General features: G+C 36.0%; 1 protein-coding gene across 1 annotated transcript; it reads left to right on the top strand.

Moving 5' to 3' along the window:
* Window positions 1–13,958: 13,958 nt before the first annotated feature.
* LOC130976734 (proline-rich receptor-like protein kinase PERK2) lies at window positions 13,959–14,709 on the top strand. The gene has a single exon (XM_057901654.1). The coding sequence runs from the start codon at window positions 14,038–14,040 to the stop codon at window positions 14,467–14,469; it is 432 nt and encodes a 143-aa protein (XP_057757637.1). The 5' UTR covers window positions 13,959–14,037; the 3' UTR covers window positions 14,470–14,709.
* The last annotated feature ends 9,231 nt before the right edge of the window (window positions 14,710–23,940 follow it).

Below are 23,940 nucleotides of genomic sequence, written 5' to 3'. Positions count from 1 at the left end.
TTTTCAAACCCAAACACTGTTTTTCCATAACCAATAATAAATCATACTTCCCTGCAATTCCTTGAGAAGACGACCTGAGGTTTGAATACTTCGGTTTATAAATTTATTGGGTTTTGTTACTTGTGACAACCAAAACGTTTGTACGAATGGATTTTCTGTTGGTTTAGAATCTATACTCACAACGCAACTATATTTTTGTAAAATTCTTTACTAGCAAAAATCTTAACGTCAAGAATGGCGCTGTTGCCGGGGAATTGCAAACGTGTGCCTTATTATTGATTATTGTAAATATTTTTCAAAAAAAAATTCAGATTTTAAAATTTTTTATCTTATCTTAACTTATTTTTCAAAATTCAAATTTTTTTTTCAAAAATCATATCTTTTTCAAAATCTTATCTTATCCTTTTTCAAAAATCATATCTTTTTTCAAAATCCTATCTTATCTTTTTCAAAATCTTTTCTTTTTATTAGTTTTTGTTTCTATTTTCTCCTACTACTATGAACTCTCACCCCTTTGGCTATGAGTCTGGTTATAATTATATTGCAGGAAGAGGAAATTACAATGAGAACAGGCATCAAGGTTGGAACGATCAAAGATGGGAGGAGCCACAAGGATTTGATCAACCCTCATGGCAACAACCACCTCTAATGGACTATCAACAACCATTCTGTGATGCATATCAAGGCAATAGCTATGGTGAGCACTCTTTTGACTATCAACAACCACCACCATACGCTTATGAACCCCCATCCTCAACATGATTTTGGACCACCATACTCACAAGTCCCTTTCCGCCATTCACCTCCATATGACCCCAACCCAAATCCACCATACCAACCACCCTATGCACCGTATGAACCATATATAGAACCACCCCAATTCCACCCCAATTACTCCCAAGAACCACCACCTCAAAATACACCATCTCCATATCCATCAATCCAAGAGCACTATGATCCTACTTATGATAGCCGAGCGCAACAAGAATCAAGGGATCGTCTCAAGGAAACAGTGAAAAAATTTCATGCAACCCTTCGCCAACTGGATCGAGCGATAAATTGATTACCTTCCCGACGTTCAGACATTCAAGGAACACCCATGGCTTCATGTGAAGAATCTACTGAAGAACGTGGTAAGAAGGAGAAGTTAAACACTCCAGTGGACAGTGAGTAGCACGGTTTGGTATTGGAACAATTGGAAGAAGCTACGCCTACCATTGAAGAGGAAGAAGTGGTTAAAGACTTAGGAGATGCGGAACTTCCATGGGAAACTCAAGTCACAGAGCCTCCTTCAAAGGCGTTTGAAATTGATGTTGAGGAGGGTGTACAGCCTCCAAGGCATCTCATGGTTGAAGACTTTGAAGGGGATGGTCAAGAGATGGATTCAATCATTGATGAATTCTTATCTACATTTGAATCCTCTCCCATTGAACTTGACATGGAGCTGAAAGAAGAAGAAGCACAACCTCCCATGCCCTTGGTGAACAATGAAGAAGAGATTGAATTGGAAGAAATCCACCAAGAGGAAGAGGTTGATATTAACGAAGATTGCAAAGAGGTGGAAGATGTCGAAGAAGAGTACAAGGGGGTGGAGCTTGCGCGTTCATTAGAAACCCCTCCCCCTAAGTTACCATCATCCTTCACAACATTCAAGTGGGTAAAATTCATATCCCTTAGCTTTCTAATTCCACTTGAATACGGGCTACTGGAGACGGATGGTCAACTTAGAGCTCTTTGTGGCATTAAGAGTAAGAGGAAGATGGTCAGTGGTAAGAATTGTCCTGTAAGGTTCATCATGGTTGGAAGTTCAAAGTTTAAACGCAAAGGTTGGTATAGAGCTTAGTTGAATGGGTCTAAGAAGTTGTTTGGCTGCTTCAGTGAGAATTTAGACTGCTTGCCACCCGGATGGAACAATATTGCTCAACAAGAAGACGGGTGCAAAAGCAAGGTTTGGGACCCCAGAATTCAATCTAGAAATCAATACTCTTGGGGCCTTGTCACTTGCTTTAGCTTGCTTGAAGGCTTTCTGCGCCTAGTTTGGGACCCCGGAGGCTGTTGGAATTCCAAACATTGGTGGAGATTTCTGGAACAGTACAAGCATAAGCCACCATGACAAGAAGCTCATCAACTGTCCAACTTAAGGACTTTAACTAAAAGTGCTAGGTGGGAGACAACCCACCATGGTATGATCGTTCTCTTTTTAGTTTTAATTTTAGTCTGTTTTTGAATTTTGATTGAACCTGGAATTTTTGCATAACATTCATTGTATTTTTCATTCTGCACACTGCATAAAAAAAATGCATACGACGCGACAGCGTCGCCGACGCGTCCGCGTCATAGGTGCGTTGGGAAGAAAAGAAAAGTGAACAGAGAGTCACGCGAGAGCGTGGCTGGAGGCGTGCCTTTAGCACAATTTGACCGACGTGACCGCGTCGCTGACGCGTCCGCGTCATGTGGGAAAAATGCCTCCTATGCGTCCGCGTCAACCACGCGAACGCGTGCCTCACATTCGACGTAAAAAAGGTGTATGGCCGAAAGTTGAGCTGGAATTGGGCTGGACTCGTGCTAGCAGCACAAGCCCTACCATGCGAACGCGTGCCCCACGCGTCTGCATCAATCCCCATTATATGGCCTATCACGCGATCGCGTCCCCCACGCGACCGCGTCACCCAAAAATTTTGGCAAAATGAGTTTCAAACAGAAAGTTGTGCGAGCGCCCGGCTGCCCTTGCGCTAGTAGCACGAATTCACTCACGCGACCGCGTGCCCCACGCGGCCGCGTCACTTGACAATAGCGCCACCCGCGCGAACGCGTCACGCACGCTTTCGCGTCGCCTGCGCCGCACAGCTTATCCAGATCAGCCAAGATATCTTATCTTTTCTTCTCCAAATCTAAATCTTTTCTTTCCCTTCTTCATTCTTTCTTCCTCCTTTCTTCCTCCCTTTTTCTTCATCTCTTTAGCTTCTCATCCTTCTTTTCCTTCATTCTATTTTACTTACTTTATTTGCATACTTTCATTCATTACATATTTTTATTGGTGTTAAATTTTCTTTTTCAATTGTTGTATCTTTTCTGGTATTATTTTGGTGCTTCATTACTTGTTTTATTCTGATTGGGTATTATTCTTTAGTCAATGCTAATTTTTATAATACTAATATTCCTTTTACATTGATATGCACTTACACTTTCTTGCACTACCCACACTCTCTTCCCCATTGTTGCAACTTTGAACTATTGATATGCCATTTGCTTCCACTATTTTCTCACTTGCATGTTGTAGCTACCATGTAATTGAGACCTTTATTATTTGGCATTAACCAACCCATATTTTATTTATTTTCTTATCTTTCTTTCTGGGTTACTTTTCTTCTTTTTCTCTTCTTTCAGGATGGCCACCGAAGAAAGGAAAGGAAAAGCTTCTAACTGGGGAGACAGGCAAGTCAATCTGCACAATCTATAGAGAAAGACATCAGTTGGAGCAGCCCGTCCACTTGTACATCTTAGCATGCACCGAGAACAGTGCAATCTTCAAGTGTGGGGAGGTCGATACCGATCTCCACGGGTTAGTTAGTCCCTTATCAACACCAATTTTTGTTTTTCTTTGTTTTTTTCATTGTTGCATTTGCATGTTTGATTGCATGTCTGTTTTATTTTGTGCATATTTTACCACTTGGTTGAAGTAATATTTCCTTTTTCAAGAAACTTTTTATAGCATTTCACTAATTTAAATTAAACTTTTTGAAAAAACTTGTTTGAAGAAATTTTATTTTGGAACATGGTTTAGAGCTCGAACACACAAAACCAGTGAGATTTTGAGCCTATTTGATTGGTTGCATCTTATCAACCAATATTATATTTTTGGTGTGTGTTATTCTCTCTAAAATTGTGATCTTTGTCTTGCTTAATTCTATATTTCCATTATTTGATGTATGCATGCACTTATATGATTGAGGCCTTGTTTCACTAAGCTTACATACCCATATGGCCTTACCCTTCCATTATCCTTTGCAAACCAATTTGAGCCTATTTTACCCTTTTGTTCTTTACTTTAGCTCATTACTAACTCTAAGCAGAAAACAATAATGTCCCTAATTTGAATCCTTAGTTAGCTTAGACTAGTAAAAGTGCTCATGATTTAAGTGTGGGGAAGATGGATTTGAAAATATTTGGTTTGAGCAATTGGGTGTTGTATATTTTAGTGAAAATGTGCAAAATAATAGTTGAGCACATATTATTGCGTTCAATACTTTAATCATATGCATTGAGAAAAATAAAAAAAAAGAAGTGAAGAAAAAGAAAAGAAAAAGAGCAAATAATAAAAGGGGACAAAATGCCCCAAAGTAAGTGTTGGTATCAATGCATATGTACTGAACTCAAATTTAGGATGCATGAATATGTGGAAAACATAGTTAATGGGAAGTTAGATCTTGTATTGTGATTATATGGATTGTCTTAAGTTAGGTGGGAAAAGTTTATGTTAATTAAGGATTCAGATTTTAGTCCACTTGGCCAAATACAATCCTACCTTGACCATAACCCCATTACAACCCTTAAAAGACCTCTTGATTTGTGTATTGGTGCATTAAATTTTTGTTGATTGTTAGATGAAGAGCAAGCTATAGAAAGCAAGATTAGTAGAGAATTGAGAGAATTGACCCTAGACACTTGAGAGCTAGAATGATATACACTACCAGTAAGGGTTCGGTGCTTAATTCTATGCTCCCTGCTTTCATGAGCTATCTTCTTCTTGCAAGTTATTTGTATTGTATTTTGTGATTTGAATTAGTGAAATCCAGTTCATATTTACTCTTGAAGGATTTATTTACTTTTTCACCAAGTAGGTAGAATCATTTTAGCATGTAGTTGCATTCACATTCATAGGTTGCATTGCATGAGTCCTACTTTTCCCTACCCATTTATTTTATCTCCTTGAGCTTAGCATGAGGACATGCTAATGTTTAAGTGTGGGGAGGTTGATAAACCACTATTTTATGGTTTATCTTGTGCTCAATTGAGTGGTTTTTATCAACTCTTTACCCACTTATTCATATGATTTGCATGTTTTATATTTTCCTTCCTGATTCTGTGCTATGATTGAAAACATGCTTTTTTGGCTTTTATTTTCTTTTATTTAATCCTCTCTTATTACCATTAGATGCCTTGATATGTGTGTTAAGTGATTTCAGGAATTACAGGACAGGAATGGCTTAGAGGATGCAAAGGAAGCATGCAAAAGTGGAAGGAATACAAGAAGTTGAAGGAACTGCAAAGCTGTCAGCCTGACCCTCTCCCATTAAAACGATCATAACTTGAGCTACAGAGGTTCAAATGATGCGGTTCCACTTGCATTGGAAAGCTAACATCCGGAGCTTCAATTTGATATATAATTTGCTATAGTGGCCGTATAGATAGGCGACGCAAACGCGCACTCCACGCGGACGCATTGCATCTGCGAATCTCATTCCACGCAAACGTGTGGATAACGCCTCCGCGTCACTTTACCGCGATCTGTACAGATCAGATTTCACAATCAGCGATTTCTAAGCTATTTCTGACCCAGTTTTCGGCCCAAATAACACAGATTAGAGGCTATAAAGTGGGGGAATGCATCCATTCATAATTAAGCTTTCATAACTTATAATTTTTAGTTTTAGATGTAGTTTTTAGAGAGAGAGGCTCTCTCCTCTCTCTTAGGATTTAGGATTAGGATTGTTTCTTCATACCAGGTTCTTTAATTTATGTTTCTCTTCTACTTTTAGATACTCTAATACTTTTATCTGTCAATTACTTATGTTGCCCATTTGATTCATAAATCTTTCCATGTTAGATTTAAATTTATATTTAAATACATTTGAGGTATTTTCAGATCTATGATTTTCATTTAGCTCTTTATATTCTTGGCTTTAATTGATTAATTGGTAACTCTTGAGTTATCAAACTCATTGTTGACTGAAAATTGGAATTCTTCAAGAATTAATTCGAGTTCCACTAACTCTAGCATTTTCCAAGGAAAGGCTAGGACCTGAGGAACCAAACTTATTCCATCCACTTGACTTACCTTCATAGTTAGAGGTTAACTTAGTGGGAGAAAATTCCAATTCTCATCGCAATTGATAAGGATAATTGGGATAGGACTTCCAGTTTTCATATTTTGCTAAGAGTTTTATTAATTATTAATTTATTAATTCTTGCAATCTATTTCTCTTGCTTAAAACCTTTTTCAAACCCAAACACTGTTTTTCCATAACCAATAATAAATCATACTTCCCTGCAATTCCTTGAGAAGACGACCCGAGGTTTGAATACTTCAGTTTATAAATTTATTGGGTTTTTTTACTTGTGACAACCAAAACGTTTGTACGAAGGGATTTTCTGTTGGTTTAGAATCTATACTCACAACGCAACTATATTTTTGTAAAATTCTTTACTAGCAAAAATCCTAACGTTAAGACTCACTTATCATGAGGTTTTATATGTAAAGACTTAACAATATATATTTGTTTGAGTTAAGACTTAACAATGAGAACAATAGGCCTATGCTTTCATTTCAAATCAGTCTCAATTGATTTTCTGATATTTATATTTGTAATTGCTTTGCTTTTATTTCAAAGCTTGTCTCTCTAGTATTCCACTCTTTCTTATTCGCAATTATATTTGTAATAGCTTTGCTTTTATATTTGTCATAATTTTGCGGAGCGTGATTTGAAAACATTTGGAGGTGTATCAACTTCTTATTCGCAATCTAAACCTAATTGTACAGTGATTAGGTTGATTATTAAAATGTGAATGTGGGTGTGGTTTATCTTGTTGTGGACGGTGAGTTTTCTGGCAGATGTACGATAATGCTTTAAATTTGACTCAGAAGGATTAGTTATCATGTTTCTGTATTATTTTTTTTAAAGAAAATGTCACTAGTTTTAGGGATTTCCAAGTCGAAGCAGCAAGAAACTGTTTGAGAACTTGTGTTGGTGTTTCTTTGGGCGCTTTGAGTGTGTTTGCTAATATGTAGATATATATTTTGGTCATGGATTTTCAGTATTGTACAGTTGGCTGTTCGCAAGTGTCCTAAATGTAGACAGCCACTACTTGAAAGCTATTTGCCTCTGGCAAATGAACCTTGGACGACTGGGATCTTTGAATGCACTGAAGATAGAAAAAGTTGTAAGTAATGCATTAATGGTCAATGTTAATAGTCTGTTTATATTTTTTTTTATGCTGTAATTGCCTTCAGTTTGATATAATCTAAACTAAGTCTATATAGGCTAGAGTGGATCCATGACCATGAATTCATTGAGTACTGACTAGTTGGTAGAAACTGAGTTGCATAGACATTTGATAGTATCATTGTAACATAAATAACCGAACACTTTGCTTGGGTAGAACAATCCAAGATATAGTTTTCTTCAATTATCAATCTAAACAACCTAGTTTTGAAGACTTTGGTTCCTGGTTTTTTACTAGATTGGCTTGTTCTTTATATTAATGTTGCAGTTGTGTTTATCTCACAAAGCTGGAAAAGACTGAACAATTGTTTTCATTGGCCTTTTCTTTCCATAAAACTTGTTTGTTTGGTCTTTTATTTCTGAGAGTTAATAAATTATATATGAAAATAGTTTCATATTGTACTGATCATGGTTAGTCCTTATGCATTCAATTGACATAATTTTCATTAGGATGTTGAGTAATGAGTTTTTTGTGCCATAACAAAGTGAATAACTTTTACTATTGACATTTTTTCATGTATTTTTTACTGTTGTGTACTTTTACTAACATGCAGTACTTTGAAATATTTTCAGGCAAGAAGTGTAGCCCTTTTTCAATTGCATTAAGAGATATAAAGCAACACGACATTACTCAAAGCATGTGCGGGCTACTGGTTGATTGGCTTGTAGAGATTTGCATAATGTAATTTTTCTCATATAATAAAATGTTATGAATTATAGCTGATAAATTTAGTACAGTTGAACAATACACTGAGAATTATAGTTGATGTATCAATATATTTTGTTTATATTTTGAATTATATTGACTTGTTTGTTTATAGTACTTTTCTTTTAGTTTGATAATACGATGAATTTGTTTATTTTTTGAAATATTATAAATATTCAAATACAAATTAGATAAAAATTTGTATTTATTAAATTTATATTTATTTTGCATGAAAACAGGTTTATTTTGTAGTTAAAAAATCTAAAAAAATTCTATTTTATCTTACAGACAGATTTACAGACAGATTTTCTGTCTGTATTCAGAGTTTGGAGTGGTTTTCCAAGGCTCTAATTACCGATAGAAAATCTGTCGAAAAATCTATCTGTAATTACAGACGGAAAATCCGTCAGAAAATCTGTCTGTAATCACAGACGAAAAATCCGTCGGAAAGTTCGACGCCTAAGGGAAATGGATGGAGAATTTACAGAGGAAAAATCCATCGATAACTGGTAAAAATCCGTCGGTAATTTTTCGATGGAAAAAAATCTGTCGGTAAATAATTTCCGATGAGGCTTTTACAGAGGGACAAAATACGTCGGTAATTTCGTCGATAACCAAAAATTCGTCTGTAATATAGACCAAATCTGTCTGTAAATCTGTCTGTATTAAGCATTTTTCTAGTTGTGGTATTTTCCAATCTTGAGGGACAAAAATGTCCTCGTTTTAAAATGTCAGGGACCTATTTATCTTTTACTCTTATATTTTATTGTATATGTATCATCTTTTTTTCCAAGTTTATGTACTAGTCATTTTACAAATATTTCATGATGAGTAAAAAATTTTTAAGAGTAAAATTATAAAAAAAATAAATTTATTTAGAATGAGAGTAATGTGATTAAGTGTAATTTACTTAGATGCGCACTACAAGAAAAATACCCATTCAGCCACACTTTTTTTAAGCTACATTTGAAAAGCGTAGCCTATTCCTAGAATAGACTACGCTTTTCTCAGTGTTGTCTTTTTGTAAGAGAAAAGGAAACACAATTTAGCATCATTTGAAAAGTGTAGCCTTAGGTATTATAGAAATCACTTATAAAGCGTAGCCTTTTCTAAATATCTATGGCTACACTTTTCACACCAAAGAGAGCACTTTTAAAGAGTAACCTATTTGTTATAATTTGGGTACTCTTCAAAAACGTCTCCTAATGTATCTAGGGCCAAATACGGCGTATAACTTAGTGAATATTTTCCCCTTTGCCCCCAAAGCACGCAGATCAGCTAGCTCTTCAGTAAAGTTGCGCCTCACCTTCATTCACTATCAGAGAAAGCCTTCGCGTCCTCACTTCTCACCTTCGCCACTCACCGTTGCTCCTTCCCCACTCACCACTCACCACACACGACTTCGCCACTCATCGTCAGCTGCTCTCTCCTGCATTGATCGTCAGTTGCGCTCTCTTGCATTGATCGTGAGCTGCACCCTCACCATCGTCGTCTCTGCGCTCTGGTTGTCCTCTCTGCGCACACATCGTCAAGAAGGTATCTATAGATTTCCGTTTGGTTCTGAATTTTGGGTGTTTAGAGTTCCAATTTTAGGGTTTTTAATTTGGGAGTTTGGTACAATAATATGGTTTATATGCAACTGTGAATTGTGAATTGATGAACAAGCCATGCATTGTTGATGAACATGCAGGGTTCAACTTGAATACCCCTTTTTTTCCTAATTCTCGCCAAATCCCGTTACCCAGTTTCTGTACGCACCTGCTACCCTCTACATTGTTGGAGTTCCTTCAAGCTGAGCTCGAGCTTCAGGTAGCGGCTTTGCTTTCCATTCTTAGTGGAATTTGCGTTTTATTTGTTTATTTGTTTATTTTTTCCAAATTGTTACTGATTCTGGTTCGCATGGCGATGTTATTTTGGAATAAAGAGGGAAGAGAGGAATTGCTTGTGGTGTTACTGAGCCACATTCATATCCTGAGGGTGACAATGAGGAGGTACTTTTAATTTGCTTTGGTACTATATCTGTTGGAGAATTTGTGAGTTAGTTAATTTGTTGTAACTGTCAGGTTAGTTAGAAATCAGAAGTTAGTTAGTTTGTTTCAAATTTTGACAATTTGCTGCACTATATCTATTAGACTAGCATCTGTTATAACAGTTATTTTAGTTTCAAAAGTTAGTGTCGATTAGTTTCAAATTCTGATCATTGTAGAACTCGACAGGAAGAAATTTGATTTGAGAGCTGTACCCTTGCATGTTTATAAATTCTAAGTGGCCGGTTCAGTCCCATATTGCAGCTCTTTCCCATTTCTTGAAGATAAGTATTGCTCATAAGTGTAGTAATGGTCATATGAGCTTGCTGATTTTGTTTGAAATTTAAAATCAATAGTAAAAATATGTGCATGATAAGCAGCTCTTTCCCAGTGTATTTTTGCTTCTTATGCTTACTATATGTCATTCTGTTTCCTGAATTTTGATATCAATTAAAAAGAAAAATAGAAGATTTGCTAATGACTTTCAATATGATGCTACAATTTACATTTTACAAAACACCATATATGAATGAGTTGCTGATCCTTTTCTATGTTCTCGGAAGTTATATTATTTTAAACACCAACTGCCAATGTACGTTCAGCTGATTTACTCGAATCAGTGTCACATTGGAACTAACCTTCTTTCTTTGTTTTTTCAGTCTAACTCAACTGTGTCATCATTTGGATTATGAAATAGATCTCGAGGATGTGAAGTATTGGAGTTGGCACAATGAGGTTGTTGGAGTTTGGGTGCCTGGTTGCAGTTCTATGTGGTATTCTTGTGTCTGTGAAAGCTGAGATTAGCATTACTCTTTATTTTAGTTGCATTGTCATAGCTATTGGTTTAAGCTATGTACCTACCTTATTTTAATTTAACTTTTTTGCACAAGACAGCTATAAGAAATCCTTGATTACAAGTAAAGCAAGTTGATTCCTTCGTGCCAAACAGAGTTGGAGTTTTGGTTCCAATTTTAGAGTTGTCTTCAGGGATTATTGAATAACTTTTTAACTTTGAATTTGCTAGTATATTTCTTATAGGAAGGGCATCTTTGGGAATTGGGAAGGGTATATTAAATTGTGACTAAAAGAAAACCTTTTTACTAGTATACTTTGTGGCAGGATTTATTGTAACTTTGAATCTACCAATGATTTTTATTGTTGCTTTATGATGTGGAGGCTGCTGTGAGTTATGAGATTGGAGTCATTTTCAGGTTTGATTTGCATTTATTTAATTTTCTATAGCGAATGTGATTTTTTTTCAAGTAGGTGCTTCTCTATGTGGATGAGAAGAAAATAGCAGCTTTATTTTTCCAATGATTGTTATGGTATTTAATTAAACTGATATAATCTGCAATGTAATTTTTTGTACCTTTGACTATTGTATCAACATGTAGATAACCTCTACTGAATCTGTTGCTCAGATATTCAGAAAAAAGAAGCCCAAGAAGTAAAATTCAAACTTGTTTACAATTTCATAATTACTAAGGGGCCTATTTTGATCATCCCTTATTTTGATGAACAAGTTCTCATGAAAAAGGATTGGTATAAGAAGTGAGGACTTAGAAGATTCATTGGAGTTTTTGATAAAGGGTTGTAGCATGTCCCTTTCATTTCTAAGGCTTGTGATTCCAGCAGCAATCTATGGTATTTTGGTTCTGTCCTATCAGTATTTTACCAATGATTTCTTTGATTTTCAGGTAAAATTTGAAACTTATGCTATAAAATATTTGAAATGCACATTACTAGACAAAACATATTCTCATTTGCATTAATATATATCATTCATTTTAACTTGTGCCGGTCATATTTGGGATGTTTGTGTACAAGGCTGCAGTTCTAGTTCAAGTTAATAGAGACAATGAAGACTTACAATTAGTATTTCCAGAAAATGACTTACTCAATTGAATGATATTTTATTTGAAGGGAAATGAAGAGAGCTATAACCAAAGCTATTCACTGCTTAAAGTCCTTCAAATTTTAATGGTTGAAGCCATTGTTGGCATAGTTAGAGTTGGTCAATTAGTTCTAATAATTGCCAGAAGATGCAGCTTTGATATGTCCATTTTTATTTTGTTCATTCCAATTTAAGATTCCAATCATAGTTCTCTATTAATGAACTGAGTTTGATTGAGTTGCAAAAGTAATATATGTAATGTAATATGAATGCAGGCAATAATTAGGGGTGTGACATGGCTTCTACATTATTTTTGGAATGTACACAATTAGCATGTTTATTTGATTCTCGATTTGGTAGTGAATTTGTTTGAAGTTATTTATTATGATGATGAATTGTTGATTTGCTGCAGATTGAGTATTAAGATCCAATTGCATCTAATGCATTCCATGAATGGTAACCGCCGATGATTTAGATCGAGTCTCCATTTGGAACTGGGAACACCGCCAATGTTGCTCTGCTCTCTGCTCGCCCAGTCTTCATCAAGAATTTGCTTCAATATATGTTCAATTCAGTCGCAGATGTTAGGTGCTCTATTTGACATCAATTTGTTTTTTTCTCTTCTATCAGAAGATTAATAACTTTTATTAGAAGATACTTATGTAGGATATAATATTTTGATTTTTTATAGTTTATTAGTAGTAAATTCTAAGTGATTTAATGTATATTTTGATATGGGTATGTTTAATTTAGTGTGAGATGTATGAATACTCATTTATGATCATCCCAATATTTTTAGTTCATTATAAATATATTTTGTTAAAGGATAATTTTTATTATTTAAAGAATATTGTATGGTATTATTGTGTATTTATTTTTATTTTATAATTTTTGACTAAAAGAGGGACCTAAGGCTACGCTTATAAAAAGTAGCTATGGTATACAATGTGGCTACACTTTACAAGTGATGCAGTAGCGTTGAAAAGCATAGCCTATTCTGGAAAAATGAAAGCTGAAAAGCGTAGCCTTTGGTCCTAGACAGCATCACTTGAAAAGCGTAGCCTATTCCCAAACGTCAAAAGCGTAGCCCTTGGTGCAGAAAAGCGTAGCCTTTGAGAATAAGTAACGGCCGAATAGGAATCACCACAAAAAGCGTAGCCGTAGCCCAAAAAGCGTAGCCGTAGCCTAAGGCATCATTTTTTTTCACTTTTGGCTACACTTTTCAAGTGTACCTGAATGGGTGTTTTTCTTGTAGTGGCGATTAAAAAATAATTGAATAATAATTACGTACCATAAAAAATTGATATTATTAAAGGATAAAACTAAAGTTTATTTCTCTGTATCGTTTTTGTTGCCAACGTTTTTGTCCTATTTAAGTCTCTAACGTTTTAAAATCATCTCAATGTTGTTCCGCCATCAATTCTGTTAACGAATCTCTAACAGTTGGATAACATTGAGTCAATTTTAAAACGTTAATAAAAGACTTAAATAGAACAATTTAAACGTTAAAAATAACTTTAGAACTTACTCCAAATATTAGAGACAAAGACGATACTTTACTCAAAAGATTATTTACCCATTTTTTCTAATAATGAGACAAGACATATAGCATTGTAATAAATAATCATGAAATAGCTGGTGGAGGGTGTAGTCTATTAATGACCTCCGTTAGATAAACCAACTCTTGGATCTGTCCATCCAACCTCACTTCTTCCAACCGTCTACAAAGTACAACTTGAATATTCTTTAAATTAACCAAGAAACTAAAAGACACTATCCTAGCAGTAATAATAATTTGTTTATTATTACGTAGAATAAAGCACCGGGAGTTGGTCATCCAACATTTTTTGAATATTTGTGTTCATCAATAATAATCTCTCTCACAAGTTACATATAGGTAACCAACCACCTGATATAATCATCAGTCCAACATATATTATAATAAAATGTTCTATTCAAAAGTAATTGGAAGGTAAGCTAACAAAAACAATTAGTTCTCCAAACTTGAGTTACGTTGAATAATTGAAACTAAAACATGTTATTATGTGTCCTCGCACTGCCACACACACTCTCTAGGAAGCTCTATATAAGACCATGCACCATCCTTTGGTTTCTCATCCAAAGCAAATTAAATTAAATCAACTTACACACACATATATATCCTATTCTCACCAGTTCATTGAAATCATGGCCTCATCATCAAGAAGATCAATCATGGCCTCATTCCTTGTTGCTCTTATCACCTTGTCAAGCATGAACATGAGCCTAGCAGCTCGCCATCTCTTGCAAACAAGTGCAATACCCAATTTGCCCCCTGGCATCAACATTCCAACCTTGCCAAAACCAACAGCAACATTGCCACCTCTGCCCTCAATTCCAACATTGCCCTCAATTCAGGGAAATGTTCCTCCATTGCCCACCATACCATCACTGCCACAGCCATCATCATCGCTACCGAAGCCGGCGACGACTTTGCCTCCTCTTCCTGCTGGCATCCCTACCATCCCAACAACAGTCCCACAAATGAGCCTTCCACCATTGCCAAACATGCCCTCAATCCCAACCACCATTCCCTCCATTCCCTTCTTCTCCCCACCACCTTCACCTTCTGCGCATTAATTCAAATATTTCATTTCTTACATGCAATATGGATGGTATTCCTTACGCATGGGGCTATGCATGTGAGAGTATTAGAGTTTTATGATTGATGTTATCATTATTGTTATATCTTTGTTGTTTAATTTGGTGTGAGAAACAGTGTGTTCCTCTTTTTAATTTCATGAGTTTATTATATTGGTATTGCTTTTGTACTTTTCTCTTATACATCATTAATTATATTTAGATTATGGCTTTATTATCATGAAATTATTATGACTATGTCTTCTCCTTTCAACTATTCAGATATTCTTTTATGATTGAATATGCCTTCCAATATTTGGTATGATTGAGTAAATAGTTAAATTAGTCTCTGAAAGTTCATTTATTTTTTAAATTAGATCTGAAAGTTTTTTTTATTAAATTTATTTTTTAAAAATTTTAAATTAGTCATGTTAATCTTTCAGCACTTTCTTTGTTAATGGTATCAAAATTTACTAATGTGCTAGGTTAAATGATAATCCAACAGATACTTAGAAGATTTAATTGACTGTTAATATGATTAGTTTACGTAATTAGATTAAATTAATCCTAAATTGAGGGATTTCAATACCTGAAGTTCTCTTCTCAATTAGGTTTTGATTTGATCTAAATTCATAAAGTTATTATGTTAATAATCAATTAAAACTCTTAAATATATATTGAGATATCACTTAATGTGTCATATTAGTATATTTTGACACTATATATTAACAAAGAAAGTTGAAGGACTAATATGACTAATTTAAAATCTTTAAAGAACAAATTTAATTAAAAAAATCTTTTGAGAACTAATTTAAAAATAAATAATCTTTTAGAAACTAATTTGACCATTTATTCGGTTATGATTTATGTTTCATCATTAAATGTAGCAATCTATATTGTGAGACAATATTTTAATAAATTCTATCTAACTTTTTTAAAATAAAGAATAAGTTATTTCTTGTAGTATGTTTTATAATTATCATGATTAATTTAAATTTTAATTATATAATTAATTAACCATAATATATTTTTTTTGTAAATTATAAAAATGACTAGTCATCAAAATTTTCTAAAACTCTCTCATAATAAATCAGAGAGAAAAGGAATTACATATACATTCATAATACTATATAAAAATCAAAAGGGGTTAAAAAAAGAAAAAGAAGACAATGGTGATCAACTTTTTTTTTTTGTATCTATACTAGATGCTTGGTAAAAAAGTGAATATGAGAAGTAATTAATAAATATAAATATATGAAAAAATTAGTTAATAATATTAACGATAAATTATTCAGTACAAAGACGTTTCTTTTAGTTTTAAAGTAGAATGACACAAATAGAACTTTTATTGGCTTTCAATCTCAAAATATACCAAAAATTTTATTTATTCTTTTTATTTTTTTAAATTTTTTTTATTATGTGGTTAAAATTACAAAATATAATTTTTTTAATAATTTTTTTCCTTTGCACACATATTTGTCCCTTCTTCCTCTCTTTTAGTGGCCTCACTCAGCCTTTTCATATATAGGTATCAATATTTAATTTGGTCATATATAGTATCATAGTGATAGTATATTCTACTGTAACATCAGGGTATAACAAATTATCCAAATGCCATCGATTCTAAAATTGTTTGTTTAAGTGCCTTATTTAATTTTGAATAATGTTACATATTTTTAAATTTTTTTATTAATTAAATTTAATTTAATTAGTTTAATATAATAAAAATTAATTATTATCACTAATATTATTCTAAATCTTATTATTTAACTTAATCGAACGATTGATTTATAAAAAAACTTAAACATATAGCATTATTCTTTAATTTTTATACACGTAGTACATACATTTTTTGTAATAAGTACTATTTTATTTTATTTTATATATATATATATATATATATATATATATAGTATATTTTAACTTGACATATATATTAAAGATTAATCAACTATAAATTTAAACTCTATTTAAGAATTTGTTTTTAACCAATAACTTATTACATACTAAGATCGAGTTCGAAACACTTATTTAAACAGATTAATAAATTAACTATTAAACCAACCTAATTAAATTAATTAATATTAATATTTTTAACAACTAACACATGTTATCTTTATTTTGTTAATTTAAAATAATTCAAATATCTAATCACTACAAAAAAAAAAAGGACTTTAGCCATGATTTTAAGTATGTCAAAATTGTAGCATCCATATATTAATAACGAAAGAAGAATCATGGATAATCAGAGGATTGTATTCTTATTTTATCACGATTTTAATCAAAGTAAAGATCTTTGAGTAGTCATAGTTTAAATATTATGGTCCACACCCCAAATCGTGTTTAGTGTATAAATAATATTATTATTTTGCTTCGACCAACTTAATATAAGAATTGGAAAGTGAAATAGATACATTAGAGCAAAATATAACGTTGACGGTATAGCAATAATTAATCATCTATCTTTTTATATTTAAATTTAACTCATGTTACTCATTTTTTTATTTTGTTGGAAAATTATTACTTTAAAAAATTGATTTTTTTTAACAAAACCTTAAAAAACAATATGTTTCAACAATTGTATATATATATATTATGTTGTTATTTTTCTATTGATCAAGTAATTATATAAGTATTTTATATTGTTAGAGTATAATTAAGATTAATTAGCATCAATGAAATTATTAGCATCAATTAGAATTATTTAATATATCTGTATATTTATTATAGAATATTATGCTTTTGTTATTTTGATTCTCCTAGTACCTATATATACCTTTGTATATTGTTTCTTATGATGACATCAAATAATCACTAGAAGAAAAACACCCATTCAGCCACACTTTTTTCAAACTACATTTGAAAAGCGTAACCTATTTATAGAATAGGCTACGCTTTTCTCCATGTTACCATTTTATAAGAAAATAGGAAACACAGTTGTGGCATTACTTGAAAAGTGTCTCCTTAGATATTATACAGATCACTTACAAAACGTAGCCTTATCTTAATATCTATCAGTGTACTTTTCTTACCAAAGAAAACGCTTTTTAAAAGTGGTCTAATTGTTAGGTTTGGGTACGCTTTATAAGCGTTTCCTAATGCAAGAATGCCAAATACACATACGACACTTAGTGAAAATTTTGTTTTCTTTTCACCAAATCACATAGCCCGTGCCACTCACCACTTCGAAGAAAGGTTTCCCCCCTCGCCACTTTGCCACTAACCTTCGTCCTTCTCCACTCATCGTCGCTCCTCTTCCCCACTCACCACTCACCACTCACCACTCACCACTTCATGAAAATTATTTCATAGCCCCTTTGTTCTCTCTTTCCGTAATATTTTATTCTTATTTTTCGATCACTTTCCTGATGTTGTACTTTGTCTTCATCTATACCATCATTTTTATCTCGTCCTTATGAGTCCAAAGAACCCAAACCCGTCACTGGAAACCTTCTGACGCACCGTTGCAACTTCTTGTCCGCTTCCATGTTTTTCTCTTCCTTCCAGACGCCTCCAATGTAAAACCCGATTAATTAACGGCTAATTAACCCATAAATGAGAATTTATTCTAGAAAGCCTAAAATGTGATTTTTATGGCTAAATGTGATAGAGGAGACTGAGACGAGAATTTTGGTACCAATTTTATAGAATTCGGACCAAGATTGGACCGAACGGGCCAAACCGGGCCAAACGAACCCAAAGTGGGCCCTTGGCCCAACACAACTAAACCAAAACCCTAGTTTTCAGCACTCTCTCTCCTCATTTGTTACACATTCACGCTGAAATGGTGGAGAGGAAGGGAAGAACATTCTCTCAACTTCTCTCTCTCACTTGATCTTCAAACCACCATAACTTTTGATCTAGAGCTCCGATTGTCGCTCCGTTTGCGGCCACGCGTTCACCGCGGAGAGCTCTAAAAAACCCATACAATTAATCTTGAGGTAAGCCACGTGTTTCTGTTCGAAATTCCAGCCCTTATTTTCGAGTTTCATGGGTAAAATGTTGAGATTTTGGGTTCTTTGATGTTATAGGACCCAACTCTCTTGAAGGAGAAGGTTAATCTTGTCTCCTTGGTCCTTGGGTGTGGTAAGATTCTCAACCCTAGTGTATTTTGTTGTTTTATGATGTTTGGGTTTTGAGATGTTGTGTATGGGTATGATGGTTGTGGCTTAGGTTGTGTATATGTGAATATTGGAGCTTAATTGGTGACTTTGAAAAGCTTGGAAAGGGTTTGGTGGTGAAAAATCTGTTCTCGGAGGTGTTGAGGCTTTGAGAGCTTGTGGATAAGTGGTTTGGAAGTGCTCCGGTGGAGCTTGGGAAAATCGGCTAAGGTATGGTTTCGGTTTTCCGTATCTAATATGTAATGTGGTAGGAAATACTTAGGCTAGAGGCCCTAAGATAGGCATTGAATTGTTGATGTTGTTGAATGATTGAGATATATGATGTGGTCATATATGTGATGATGATTATTAATGCCTTGGTGGTATGATGTATGAGAAATATGCATGTTGTGATATATGCTTGATGATTGGTTATGGTTGAATTGTGGGTTGAACCATGTTGATGGTGAGTATGATGTTGATTGTGTACAATAATGATTTATTGGAATTGATGTTGTTGAGAATTGGCATGAGGAATAGTATATGATATGTCAATGTGTTTGAGTTTGAGCCAATTGGGTGAAGTGGGTTAAAATGATGAAATAGTGATTGTGGTAAATTGTGGTAATGTGTCAATGTGTGAGTTGAAGAGGCTTGATGTTGAATTTGATACATTTTGATTGATTTCAAAGAAAAGGGATGAAATTGGCATGTTTTGATTGATTTTGAAAAGAGTCGAAAATGGTTTGTTTTGAAAATGGCATATTGTGGTTTTGTATGAAAATATGGTTTTTGGGGCATACTTTGACGGGACATAACTTGGACTACGGATCCCCGTTTTGTACCAAATCTGTTTAGAAATGAAATTGGATCCGGGATGTCCACACCGTTCGAAGAACGGGTGAAAAACGATTTGAAATGAGGAAGTTATGTCCGTTGGAAGATTGGGGTTTAAATCTGTGAAATTCTGCAGCTTTTAACTTAGAAAATTTTTAGCAGAATGACCCCTTGCGCGTGGGCGCACCTGGCGCGTACGCGCCGATCTTCCGAGAAGCGCCATCCACGCGTGCGCGTGATGTGCGCGGGCGCACCGATTGTGCTGCACCCAATGCCCAGCCATTTTCCAGAGAGTTATGCCAGAACTGTGCCAGTGTTGTGCCTGGGGCACGAGAACACCCGCGCGTACGCGTGGTTGACGCGTGCGCGTCGATTGGCAAATTTGTAATCCACGCATTAGCGTGCATGACGCTTGCGCGTCGATGAGTTTTTGAGGCCATCCACGCGTGCGCGTGGAGTGCGCGTACGCGTGGCCCTGTTTTCATCCCAAAGTTGATTTTTGAGTTTTAAAAGCCAAATCTCATACTTCTAAGCCTCCGATCTCACCATTTATGTCTTAAATCATTATGACATGCCTAGCTATTAAAAAGGGGCTAGTGAATGAGGTAACTTGCGAGTGAAGCAAGGGGAAAATGAATGATCAATGAGGATCAAGATGATTATGTGAGATGCGGAGGATGGTGGTGGAAGTGCTTGTTATGCCATGGGCCGAAAGGCTGTAATTGTTAATGAAATGGCTGGTTATGGATTTAACCGTGAGCCGGAATAGCTGTGTATGCTATGAATATTGGCTGGTTATGGATTTAACCGTGAGCCAGAATAGCTGTGTATGCTATGAACATTGGCTGGTTCTAGACTGAACCGTGAGCCGGATGGCTGATATGGATGTTGATCCATGGATGAGAATTCATGCATGTTGATGCTGAATTATTGATAATTGTGAATTGCACTTCCACTATCAGAGATACGAGTTTCCCTGGGTAGTAGCAGTGGCCAGCCACCACGTGCTCCAGGTGGAGGCTCGAGACTCTGTTGACCCTATGTCGTAAGTGTGGCCGGGCACTGTGAAAGACCCGGATGAGCTCGCCCCCGAAATATTCACCAGTGAGGGTGATGGATATGGATCATGTTTATGATCAAGTTTATAACGAGTATAACTCGAGTTGGGGATGCGCGACAGAGGGACAGTCCAATGGTTAGCGACCAGGACTTGTCGGGTTGGCTCTATAACCGACAAGATGATATCATCGGCCACTAGGGACAGGCATTCATCATATGCATACTATGTGAATTGTTTGAGATTGCCTATTTGATTGCATATTACTTGCTAATTGTCTAAATGTCTTAACTGCTCCTATGTGTATATTCTTTGTTTGATATAATGTGTTTGCTACATTATACTCCTGCTGGTGGTTGGGAGGTGAGAAGGAATTGGGAAGGGAAGTATTAGTTAGACTGAAGAATCTTTAGTCAGATGCCCTTATATGGTTTAACTTGTTTATAAGCTTTGATATTATCTGGAGGAAGTTCTAGGATTGCCTTCGGCTTTCCTCTATTATTATGTATTATATATGTGGAAGCTGTTACCATGCTGGGGACCTCTGGTTCTCACCCATGCGGATTTTGTGGTTTTCAGATGCAGGACGTACGGTTTCCCGCTGAGGCATGCTGGGGACTTCTAGATTTGCGAAGATTCCTTGCTCTTGGGGACTCTGTTTAGTTTATATGTTTTGCTTAGATACTTTTATCTCTATTAAATAATACAAACTGTGATGACTCCTCTTATGGGAGATTTTGGAGAATAGGTTTTATGTATTTGTGTCCCTTTGGGTTTCCTTTGGGGTTTTCATTATTTTATCATATGTATATATTACTATGCTCGGACCGGTTATCTTCGCAGCCGGATTCTGAGTCTTGATATTCCTGTTTTTGACACTCCTTTGTATATATATAATCTCGTGTTGGTTATCCTTATTCGTTACGTTATCGATCGGAGTGTTGCGCTTTCGAGTTGCGATTTTTGTTTACCCCTTTTTCTACAAAGGCTCCTAGTTATAATCAATCCTTCATTCTACTATACGTACTAAATTTTTATTTTAGAGGTCGTAATACCTTGCCATCTCTGAATTATGACTTAAGCATAAGACTCTGTATGGTAGGGTGTTACATTATGGTATCAGAGCAGTTCGTTCCTGTAGAGCCTGAGGGATGGACTGACTATGCTTCTGTGCATTCTCTGTGTGTGTGTTATGTGCTATTAGTATATCTGCTTGATATAATTGGCATAAACGTTCATGAGCATGCATTTGGGACTTTGAAGCACTAGACTTCCGATATTGAGACTGATCAACTTAATATCGATTGTTGGGTGTGTATAGGAACCAGATGGCGCCTCGTGGACGTGGTAGAGGTAGTGCGAGAGGTCGTACGAATGCTCGTGCACCGGAGAATAACCCTAATGACCCGGTGAACTTTATGGCTGCGTTGGAGAACATGGCTGCTGCTATGCAAGCCACTGCTGAGGCTCTTGGTCAACAAATGAACAACCATGGTAATGATGGAGGTGGAGTTCAAGGCCCGATGACACTGGCAAACTTTTTGAAGGTTAATCCGCCTAAGTTCAAGGGGACTACTAGCCCGACTGAGGCTGATACATGGTTTCAGGCCATAGAGCGAGCACTGCAAGCACAAGTGGTACCTGAAGGGCAGCGTGTCGAGTTTGCTACCTATATGCTCACAGGTGAAGCGTCGCATTGGTGGCAAGGCATCCGACGTCTTCTGCAGCAGGGTGATGACTATATCACCTGGAATGTCTTTCAAGAAGAGTTCTATAAGAAGTACTTTCCAACTTCTACTAGGACGGCTAAGGAACTTGAATTGTTACAGCTGAAGCAGGGTACTATGTCCATATCAGAGTATACTGACAAGTTTGAGGAGCTGTTCAGGTTCTCTCGTATGTGCCAAGGGACCCCGGTGGAATATGAGGAATGGAAGTGTGTTAAGTATGAAGGAGGACTCCGGAGTGATATCTTCAGTTCAGTGGGACCAATGGAGATTAGGACTTTCTCCGAATTGGTGAACAAGTGTAGGGTTGCTGAAGAGTGTGTGAGAAGGGCAACCGCTGAGAAAGGAAGTCACAAAGGTTCATTTCCACAGAACCGAGGGAAGAGCTTTGCACCTAGAGGTCCGTCTTTCAAGAGGGGAGGCTCTTTCAGGAGGCCCAACAACAACAACTCCCAAGGAAAGAAGTTTGGGAAGCAGCCTCAGAATGATCAAGCTTGCACTAGGTGTGGGAGTCACCATCTGGGAGCACCATGCAAGGCCGGATGGGGTTTGTGCTACAATTGTGGAAAAGCGGGGCATAAAGCCGCCAGTTGTTCAGAGAGGCAGAAACAAGGTGCTGGGAAGGCACAACAGACTGGTCGGGTGTTCACCACTTCAGCTGTAGGAGCTGAGGGATCCGAGACACTTATTCGAGGTAACTGTGAAATGGCTGATCAAACTTTAAATGCTTTATTTGATTCGAGAGCATCACATTCATTCATTGCATTTGAGAAAGCCCATGAGTTAGGCTTGAAGATTGTAACCTTAGGTTATGATCTAAGAGTGTACAATGCTACCCATGAAGCCACGGTAACTAGGCTGGGATGCCCGGAAGTTTCCTTTAGGTTCAAGCAGCGTGATTTTGTTCATAATTTAGTCTGCTTGCCGATGATCGGTCTTGATCTTATCTTGGGATTGGATTGGTTATCTAAGAACCATGTCCTGCTTGATTGTTCTACAAAGTCGGTGTACTTTATGCCGAAAGATACAGAAGGGCCGGTCGTGGTGAATAATTATTACTTGAACTCGATGATGGTGAACTGTTCTGGAACTGAATGTCAAGGTATCATGTTGTTAACCGCGGGCGTTTCGGGTGACGATCAAAGGTTGGAACAGATTCCGGTTGTGTGTGAGTTTCCGGAAGTATTTCCCGATGATATTGATGAGTTTCCACCTAACCGAGAGGTTGAGTTTGCTATTGAGTTGGTGCCTGGGGCGGGACCAATCTCAAGTGCTCCTTATAGGATGTCACCGTTAGAGATGAACGAGCTAAAGTCTCAGTTAGAGGATTTGTTGGGAAAGAATTTCATACGACCAAGTGTCTCTCCGTGGGGTGCTCCAGTGTTACTGGTGAAGAAGAAGGATGGGAGTATGCGGCTCTGTGTGGATTACAGGCAGTTGAACAAGGTTACAATAAAGAATAAGTACCCATTGCCGAGAATTAATGATCTCATGGATCAGTTACAAGGAGCTGGAGTTTTCTCTAAGATTGATTTGCGATCCGGTTATCACCAGATAAGGGTGAGGGGTGAGGATATCCCTAAGACCGCTTTCAGAACTCGTTATGGTCATTACGAGTACACTGTGATGTCCTTTGGGTTGACGAACGCTCCTGCGGTATTCATGGATTACATGAATAGAGTCTTCCGTCCGTTTCTGGATAAATTCGTTGTTGTCTTCATTGATGACATATTGATTTATTCCAAGACCG

This window comes from Arachis stenosperma, chromosome 4 (assembly GCF_014773155.1).
Source record: "Arachis stenosperma cultivar V10309 chromosome 4, arast.V10309.gnm1.PFL2, whole genome shotgun sequence".
NCBI lineage: Eukaryota > Viridiplantae > Streptophyta > Magnoliopsida > Fabales > Fabaceae > Arachis > Arachis stenosperma.
The sequence above is the reverse complement of the archived record's forward strand: the minus strand, read 5'-3'. Positions and strand labels throughout refer to the sequence as shown.

Bases quoted from the DNA above. Each gene is read 5' to 3' on its own strand.
- LOC130976734 (XM_057901654.1), top strand. From the start codon at position 14,038: ATGGCCTCATCATCAAGAAGATCAATCATGGCCTCATTCCTTGTTGCT.